General features: G+C 49.8%; 1 protein-coding gene across 2 annotated transcripts; it reads right to left on the bottom strand.

The window, feature by feature from the left end:
• Window positions 1–279: 279 nt before the first annotated feature.
• Window positions 280–9036, bottom strand: clvs2 (clavesin 2). 2 transcript variants are annotated; one of them, XM_061811692.1, is made up of 6 exons: window positions 8944–9036; window positions 7973–8436; window positions 6854–7028; window positions 2346–2456; window positions 1983–2233; window positions 280–1463 (listed from the first exon to the last, which is right to left on the bottom strand). In XM_061811692.1, the coding sequence occupies exons 2-6, from the start codon at window positions 8359–8361 to the stop codon at window positions 1370–1372; spliced, it is 1020 nt and encodes a 339-aa protein (XP_061667676.1). In that variant the 5' UTR covers window positions 8362–8436; window positions 8944–9036; the 3' UTR covers window positions 280–1369. The 2 variants fall into 2 exon arrangements, with proteins under 2 accessions (XP_061667676.1, XP_061667675.1); XM_061811691.1 differs by lacking the exon at window positions 8944–9036 and having other exon boundaries at window positions 7973–8529.
• Between the last annotated feature and the right edge of the window lie 299 nt (window positions 9037–9335).

Genomic DNA, 9335 nt, shown 5'->3' on the forward strand with positions numbered 1-9335 from the left:
AAAATTTTTTTAGAGGGAGATGAACTTTTCATTTAATTAGCTGATGGCATCACTCCGTTGACAAAAACATTCGCAAAGCTGAAAAGTTGGCGAGAAGAATTTAAAATTTGCCACGTCCAGTTTGTCACTTTAGCTACCGTGCACCACCGAACCTTATGGAACATATCGGCATACTATTTTTTCCGGCAAAAATACAAATACACAAGTGCTATATGATGTATGAGGAGTACGTAGTACATTCTAGTTGCATTTATTTTAAATTTTAGACTTGGAACTTTTCCCGTTTAGCTATCGCTAGCATTGGAACGTAGAATAGCATTTGAGGATTGGTTTAGTTTAGATTGGGTCGTTTTGCAATTTCCCTCTAATTTCAGCAGGATTTTGATAAAGTCATCACAAATAAATGGGTCGATGGATAATCATGAACTACGAGCAGTGTATACTAGATTCTAGCTATGTTTTTTCAGAAATGTACATGTAGATGCTATTTAGACTTTTTCGCTGGGCTACGTTTGCATCCTTTTTTGTGGGATGTCTGCGTAGTGCTTTAATCTGCATTAAAACGACACAATATCACGAGTATGTACGTGCAACATTTTGTCTTTGTTTATTCAAAATTTCGCATTTATATGCCATTTGGACTTTTTCGCATAGCTAGCTAAGCTTTTGAATAGCTAGCGCGTGCCACGGTAGGGACGCGAGCATTGTGGACTGGATTAAAACAAGAAAGAAATCACAGATAAAATGCTTCTAAGGTACAGGAAGTATCTTCTATATTTTAGTTTCAATTAGCATCACAGCAGTGCTAATGCTTAAGAAAAAGGACTTTTAGTCTAATGGATAATTGTTACTATTAGTAATACTTTTGTTGATAATGGATTAGTAGTTAATATGCATATGTTTAGGAGTCATTATGGCGGGATACGAACACGGATGACGGGTCACGGGACGTCCGCTTGAGGTTGGTCTCATCAAAAATCAAAATGGAGGTTGATGTTATGCCGGATATTGTGCAGAAGCAAATGAAAATATTGGTTGTTTTTTTTTTTTTTTTTTTTTTTCCATAAAGGGAAGTTTGCCTGCCGGTCCGTCTCGACGGCCATCTTGCTCCTCCTCGGTTGAAAGCTGTCAGAAAAGCTCGCGTCCAAATCTCCGTTTGTCCCGTCGCTCCCGTGCGGAAATCGTTCCAAGACAATCACTCGGAAGTCCAAGTCGGACTTTTGCGGACTTGGCACTTGACGAGGGAAACGCGGAAGTCCGGCAGGAAGTCGGTAGTGGAAGAAATCTCTCTGAGGCATTCCGCACAGAGACGCTCGCAAAAGGTGGTTTCCGGAAGGTTCCGAGGGATTTTTTGTTTGTTTGTTTGTTTTCAGTCCAGCGAGAGCAGCGGCTGCATGTTGTCCTCGTCGCATTTGGCCTTGTCAGGTCGCTTGAGGACGCCGGGCTCCACCACCGACTGGGACCTTGAAGGTTGGCAACATGCTAACGTGTTAGCAATAGGGCGCTAAATACATTGCATATACACCACGTTATGGTTTTTAGGATTTCTTGTCTTGTATTAACGTAAAACAAATCCAACGCGTGGATTGTAATGACTTCTACCCCAAAGAAATAAGATTGAAGGAGATATTGTAAGTTTTCCCATCAAACGTCGGCATAAAAAAGATGCTAGATGAAGTCGCATCCATTTTTCAATTTTTCCCCTCATAGTTGAGGTATTTGATTGACAGCCGCCAGTTGAGTCGGGCGTAGTTTCAGCGCGTTCGGCGTAGGTGTAAGACAGCGGCTTGTTTTTTTTTCCAACGAGTTGAAGCCTCGTTTTGTATACTTGCCGAATTTTTCTTTTTTTTTTCATGGCAGGCTTGTAAACAACACTTTTCTCTGTCGCGCGTCAATTTCAGAAGTCTCTCTTTTTCATTGGGAACGCACGGTAGAAAATTCTGGAATGTTGCCTCGATGTTTATTGTTTTGATGGGCCTCACCTCTTCATGTTCTTTGGCGAGAGGTCTTTGTCCAGATCTCTGTGCAGGTCCTGCACAGAGACGGCGTAGGCCTCCGGTCCTCCGTCGGGTCCCGCGTCCGGTTCGGCGTCCTCGTCGTAGGCGTGCTCCAGCAGGGCCCTGGCCCAGGTGCCCATGTCGTACGGCGGCATCATCCCGCCCAGCTCTGACGGCAGGATCTCCGGATGCAGCAGCTGGTGGAGGCTGGTCAGGTTGTTGCCGTGCATGAAGATCTACGACGGCAGCCGAGATACATGTTAGGAAGTCGCCAAATTTCAGTTTAGAATTTCTTTGATTCGGAGTTGGTCCTAGCTTAAATGGCGCAAGACTGCGGGCTTTCCTCACCCGCTTCCTGGTCTTGTCCTTAAGGAAGGGCCTGATGACGGTGTAGAGGGCGTGGATGTACCAGGGCTGGTTGACAAAGTGGATTCCTCCGAAGCGGGCGGGAAAACTGTCCTGTCGCAGTGACGGGAGACACGCAAATGTACAAAGGGTTGATTAAGGCAGAGTCTGCGCCCCCCGTGGTGGCCCCGCCCCCTTCAAACAAAGACTAGCCAGTATTGTCCATCCATCCGTCTTCTCCCGATTTTCCCAGGTCGCTCGGGTCACGGTTGACCGGATGGCCTCGCATCGACTGCGTGCAGACGGTCTTCCCTTTCTGCGTCTGACGCCCGGTTTGTATCTCCGAATATCCCTCTCGGGATCTCCATCCGTCTTCTCTTCCTCAGAAAAACGAGAGCCTCCCAAGTCCTCCGGCTCTCGTTCTCGTTTGGCGCTCTCAATTAGCTTCCCTCTCCTACCGCCTTCATCTGGCTCCGTCTCGACGTCTCATCCGCCTCATTGTTATTCGTCTTTACGGTGCAGAAATAGGACACGATGTCCTTTTTTTAATTTTCATTTTGAACTACAAAAAGTCGTGGAGAGGAATCTGCAGCATTTGTCGTCACGGATGACTTTTGCGGGTTGACTTGCTTTTGTGTTGCTGATACTTTGACGACATCAGCAAACAAAATAGCTGTCGGACGGTGACGGTTGCTTTCCAGGAAACATTGCAGGGGAAGTACCTGTCTTTCCCTAATCCACCATCTTGTCATGTCTTCATCCAAGCTGCTTATCCTCACAGGGGTTGCGGGAAAGCCGGAGCCTATCCCAGCTAGCTTCAGGCGAAAGTTACAGGGCGGATATCGACACCATGACCGAGCGGGAATCGATCCCACGCTGCCCGCGCCAAAGGCAGGCGTGTGTACCACTACCCGATCAGTGACCCGCCATCTTCGGTACTACCGAAATTTGCACGTCGCCGTCGTACCTCCCATTCCGCGGCGGCCAGCGTAAAAGGGGCCAAAGTCTCAAATGCTAACACCGGACATGGCGCCGTAAAAGGTTGAACATGGCTACTTCCTGTCACCATTAAAAAACAAACAAACAAAAAAAAGACCAGTATGAACTTCCCGTGCTACTGGATTAGATTATGAGATGTAATCGAGCATCTCGGAGGAAATTATCTGCGCTCTGTTTTCAGACCTGATGTTCGGAAGTCAGGATGTAGACGACTGCCCGTTATGTTGACAGAAGAGAATATTCCGGAAGCCTCTCGTGGATCTCGAAGATGTTTAATCGCCGATCACGTCTTTTGTCACACTTTCTGGTTCAATTCAATGCAGATTGTGCTTCTCATTGATGCCGTTTGATGGAATAAATATAAGAAATTCACTTGGAAATGTTAGTCAGTTCTTCCGAGTCTAGCAGAGAAGAACGCAAAAAGGTGGAACGACGCGTACGGAAAGACGCACTCGTGAAAAAGTGTTCAACGTCGAGAGTCAATGTAAAACCGTACTTCGGGTTCTGAAAGATAAAGCTTCCTTGCAAGCAGCCAGTCGCACGCTGTCAACAACCATTTTCAATTTCACGTTTCAAGTCCGAGGCCCTCGGGTGGACTTTTACGAATATAGAGTATTAAAAGAAAGAAAAAAAAAAAAAAATCTATTTTGGGACGTTTGCCGCAGGTCAGCGCAAACCTTGAGAGGAATCGAAGGTGACAGCAGCCGGTAAATTCTGTCCACAAGCGCGACAAGACCACCAGGTTGAGAACTCAGAACAGACCATGAAGTCTTTTTTTCACTAGAGCCGGAACAGAAACTGCAGAATTTGATAGTCGTTGCTTTTTACGCAGAACAGAAGATGCGGGACTCAAGTCTTCAGTTTTGCGCAATTCCTTTCATTTAAGGGGCAATGGCCCGCGATCGATCCGCCTCTGTCTCGGATGCCAGCGACTTCCAACGGTTGACTTCTAAAGTCCAGGCTGGCCGTTTAGTAAAAAGCAAGCTCAAGCTCCCCCCCTCCAGGCTACACTTTACCTCCTTAAAAACAAACACGGCCCTCGTTTTTATTTGTATCTTTTTTTTCCTTGCCGTGGGACATTCGGCTTCGTCTTTGGATAGATGACAAGTGACAGGATGAGGCGATCCGACTTTTAACACACACCCTTGATCTTTTAAACCCAGCTGTGTGTATTTGTGTCTGATCTGGCTTTCCGGTCTTCCAACGTTTCATCAGGTTTGTCCTGCGCCACTATTTGTTCCTAATCTGTTCATCCCTGGTTTTCAATTCATCCGGATTTTGTTTTTGTTTGCATCACTGTCCGAGGAGCACCGGCACAGTCACCCGTGTTTTATCGTCCACTCTGGTTTTCCGTGCAGTTCTGTCATTCTAAGCTGCCCTACTTGACTTGACGCCTGTCCGGTCTCGTGTCCCGCCCGTGCGCCCATCTTATAAACCCGCCTGTGTCGCGTACTGTCGTAGAAATGTCCAAAATGTCTCAATGTTTGCCGCCATCGTCAAACTCATGTAGCGTTCCCACCACCCGCGTCTCCCACACCCTCGTTGTTCCCACCATCCGCGTTCTCGACTGCGACGGGTCTCGTGTCCTGTCTGTGCATCAGTGTCTCATCGCATCTTAAAAATGGGTCAAGGTGGTCTTCCGGCCATTGTCAATGGGGTAGCGGTCCACACGTCGGCCTTTGGTGCGGACACGGTGGGATCGAGTCCCGCTCGGTGATGGTGTCGATACCTGTCCTGTGACTGACATGCGACCGGTTCAGGAAGTAGTCGGCGTTTCGCCCGAAGCTAGCTAGGATAGGCTCCAGCTTTCCTGCAACCCTTGTGAGGATAAGCGGCTTGGATAATGACATCTTATCATAATGGTCTTCCCGCCTGCGTCTTATCATTTTGCGCCACTATTATCAAAAACTCTGCTACCACCGCCGCATATCTTGTTGATTTTTAATAACTTTGTCTTGGTTGTCGTCATCACCCGTGTCTCATCTCGTCGTCCAATCATTGTCAAGCTTTTCGATTGCCCCGCCCACCCGCGTCTGATCTGCATCCTCTCACCTGTGTCATGTGAACTCATTTTGTGCACCTGTCCAGTTTTTTGCCAGTTTGTCGTCAGTCCGTCCCGGCGTCCTGTTCCCGCGTCTTCGCGTTTCCCCAGCCGTGTTTCATTTTTGTGATGAAATAATGTGCGACTGTCGCTCCCTGATGCGTGGCTATGTGTTTGTTTGTTTTTTTTTTTGTCATTCTCATTTTTTTTGGGGAGCAATTTCCAATCATCAGTTACAATTTTGTCGCTGCCAAATGTCTCTCCGCCACTTGGCAACGCAGCAGCTGGTTATACAAAGCTCATAAATGAAAGAGCAGTGGAGCGATGCATAAAACATCACACACACACACACACACACACCCAACAAAGACGGGCCCATCTGGAGGGAGGGGGGGGGGGGCAGAGCAGACGGGCAGGCAGTCGGGCCGGTTGCCGTGGAAACGCCGGGAGGGTGGGATGCGCGTTACGGACGACGTCAGGGTTACAACAAAGCGCCGTTGCGTCACGCGAGTGGCTGCATTTTTGAAATGCTGATGAATGAGTGAATGGATGAAGGCGTTAAGTCAGATGTCAGCGTTTTCTCTGGTTGATGAAGATGAGTGGGGGAGAAGATCTAAGGGGGGGGGGGAATTATTTTTTCCCCATTCTATTTCGTTGTCATACCTGCATGTTTTTCAAAAGTATAACATCATAGGCTGCTATTTTCCTCATTACTCTGCTAATTTGTTTAAACTAGCATTAGCTCAATGTGTGGCAGCTAGCATGCACGCATCAGTGAGAGCTAATAAAAAAAAAGACACACACACACACAAAAAAAAAAAATAGCCTCAATAATGTTTCCACCTGGCCGGGATTCTGCAACAACAACAAAAAAATCCAAAAAGGCAGACAAAATGACATCACCGCCAAAGGATAATTCATGCAAAGACGAATGAGGGAGTTCATGCTAAACATGTTAGCATTTTTTCTTCTTTCGAACTGAAACAAAACGCTGTTAACTTTAACGTTCAAAAAAGAAAATAATAATGTCATGTAAATCAAACAATCCGGAGAGGCTTCACTCCCTTTTAACATATTTTAATCCTCTAACAACGTTGTAATCCTGCGGGATTATGACTGGATCGGGTTGAATTCCGCTCGCTGTTCACCTGCCGCACCTCCCTGAAGGCTAAATTATTCATAATAATCATATTATCACGAGAAAAAAATGAGACAAGTGCGTGGGCTGAGTGAGCGCACAAAGCAAAGATGATGGTACAATAATAGGAATTTAAAAAAAAAAAAAAAAAGGAGGTCGGGAGTCGGAATCTGCGCTCGCCTTCCACGTGGTCGTCTGGCTTTTCAAAATTTTTGATTTTTTTTCCCCATGAGATTATTAACAGGAGAGTACAATCTGGCTGCACGCGTGATCCCAACGCTCGAGGCCTACGTGCGACTACGGGGAAGAAGGTGATGCTAACGCGCGTTTTACCTGCAGGCCCTCGATGGCGAGCCTGAGCATGCTGGGCGTGAGCTTGGAGGCTTGCTTGAAGGTGAAGTTGCTCCAGTCGATGACCAGGATGAAGCCGTTCACCTGCAGCTCGGCGTCCTCGATCATGGACTCCAGGGACAGCAGGATGGACCTCAGGATGTCCACAAACATGTACCTGACGGAATGGCACATGTACCTCACTACCATTTTATGATAGTTAGATGCAACGTTTGGTCTCCTGGCCCTGTGGTGTCACAAAGTTTGACCCAAAACGGGAGGCTGCTACGTGCTACCCAAAGGTGTGGTGCTAAATACCCATCCATCCATTTTCTTAGCTGCTTATCCTCACAAGAGTCGCAGGGAGTGCTGGAGCATATCCCAGCTGTCAACAGGCAGGAGGCGGGGTAGACCCTGAACCGGTCGCCAGCCAATCGCGGGGCACATGGAGAGTCGTACTCACAATCGCACCTTGGGGCAATTTAGAGCGTCCAATTAATGTTGCGTGTTTTCGGGATGTGGGAGGAAACCGGAGTGCCCACCCGGAGAAAAGCCACGCAGGCACGGGGAGAACATGCAAACTGCACACCGGCGGGGCCGGGATCGAACCCGGGACCTCAGAACTGTGAGGCCAACGCGTTCCAGCTGCTCCACCGTGCCGCCCGTGCAAAAAAAGCAATCTATATCATAGTATCCCAACTATAAGGTGGCGTTACATGCTACCACAACGGTGGTGGTACCGGATAAAATCCGACCGGGCGGCAAAAACGCGGCATTTACACATCAGGGTGCTAAAACGTATCCGAAACCTTGAAAAGTGAGGTGCCAACAGCGCCCAAGTGCGCGTGGTACGACGACAGTAGGATGGCAAAAGTGGTTTGGTACCCTGGCAAAAACCCGAGAAAAGTGCCACACAGTGGGCGCTAAAAAGGGGATGGCGAACTGCACGCTGACAGAGTGCCCGAAAAACTGAAAAAGTGGGACAGTCCAATGAAGGATTGGCAAAAAGGTCCCGTTTGGTACCCCGACTTTAAACTGCAAGCCAACGCGAGGGCACCAAAAGGCACCAGGGGGTCGTACGTGCCGGAAAAGTATTTACGCTCGTCTTGTCGTCAGTCTCACCTGCTCTGGTCCCAGTTGGCGGCAAAGAGGAGCAAGATTTTCCTCCCGTGCCGGTCCAGGTTGGCCAGCACGCCGGGGAACCCGTCCTTGAGCGCCTGCTTGATTCCGGGGTCGGTGGCCTTCAGGTTCTTGAACATGTCCAGGTTCTGCTGTCTGTACTCAAAGTACTGGGCCAGCAATCTGAAGGCCTCAAAGTGGTTAAACTTCCGGGCCCGCAGGAACCTGAGGATGAAGGCGTCGTCGGTGCGCAGGAAGCCGATGTCCGGCCGGGTGATGATCATGTCGCGCACCTCCTGGATGTCCTGGTGGAGCGTCTCCGGGTTTTCCTTCAGTTCCGCTTTGGCCTTCTCCAGGGTGGCCGCCGACAAGCCGGCCTGCAGGTGAGTCATCTCGGCGGGGGCCCGGTGGTGATATTCCGTCACCTCACCGACGCTCTTCGTCTTCGTCTTCTTTTTCCGCAGGGCCTGCAAGGCGGGTTTGGTTTTAGAGCGTAAAACGAGCCCCTCGATTAGGCACCGAGGTCCCCCGAAGTGGCACAAAAGCATTTTTTCGGTCTACACAAAACTCCTCAACTCATTCCAACACAGCAAGGTGCCACAGGATGGCCACAAAGTAACAGCTTTGGGCCGAGCACGAAATCAGTCAATTTTTTTGGGAGCAAATAACGGCGCGCAGCTTTGCCCCGAATCCACAAATAGGCGAACGTGCGATTAAAGCCCGAGCGCACAGATGCAGCTGTTCGCCGCCGCTCTAAATTTCCATCCGGGAGCGTTGGCTCGTTTTTATTTTCACACCGACGGTCAGAGCGATTGGAATCCGTTTTTTTGGACCGACGGGGAGCCGCGCGCCTGCCCGCTTACCGCCGAACGTCCGACATAGTCGAGATGCTGCTGCTGCTTGGCGCCATGTCAGAACCGTACGTACCTACGAGTGTGTGTGTGTGTGTGAGAAAGGGGGGATGACGCCATCACCTTCTCCCCCACGGAGGAGGCCGAGCAAGCAATGCGGCACCAGGCTGCAGCACCTGCTACCAGCTACATCACCGACACCCTCGTCTTCCTCATGATGCTCTCCTTCCTTCCTCCCTCCCTCCTCCTCCTCCGCCGCCGCCGCCGCCGCCTCCGCTTTAAATCATCCAAGTTGTACGTCCATTTGCACAGGTGGGCCCGGTCCGCTCCGTTTCCCGGCTCGCGTCGGCTTCTGTCGTCCGGCGGGGGAGGCTGTCGGGCGGGGCGCGCCACCAGGATTAGCGTCTGCCGCTGCCGCCGCTGCTGCTGCTGCCGCCGCCGCCGCCGCCGTCTGTTCCGCCGCCCGAGTGACTGACAACAAGCTGAGCCGGTGGGGGTGCGGGTGGGGAGGGAGG

This window comes from Syngnathoides biaculeatus, chromosome 23 (assembly GCF_019802595.1).
Source record: "Syngnathoides biaculeatus isolate LvHL_M chromosome 23, ASM1980259v1, whole genome shotgun sequence".
Taxonomy (NCBI): Eukaryota; Metazoa; Chordata; class Actinopteri; order Syngnathiformes; family Syngnathidae; genus Syngnathoides; species Syngnathoides biaculeatus.

What these genes read in the sequence shown, in the direction of transcription:
- clvs2 (XM_061811691.1), bottom strand. Translation starts at nt 8,517, where the DNA reads ATGCTTTTGTGCCACTTCGGGGGACCTCGGTGCCTAATCGAGGGGCTC. An exon ending in AGGACAAGACCAGGAAGCGG is followed by an intron (nt 2,234 to 2,345) that starts GTGAGGAAAGCC and finishes CTGCCGTCGTAG; the next exon opens with ATCTTCATGCACGGCAACAA. An exon ending in TCGCCAAAGAACATGAAGAG is followed by an intron (nt 1,464 to 1,982) that starts GTGAGGCCCATC and finishes CCAACCTTCAAG; the next exon opens with GTCCCAGTCGGTGGTGGAGC.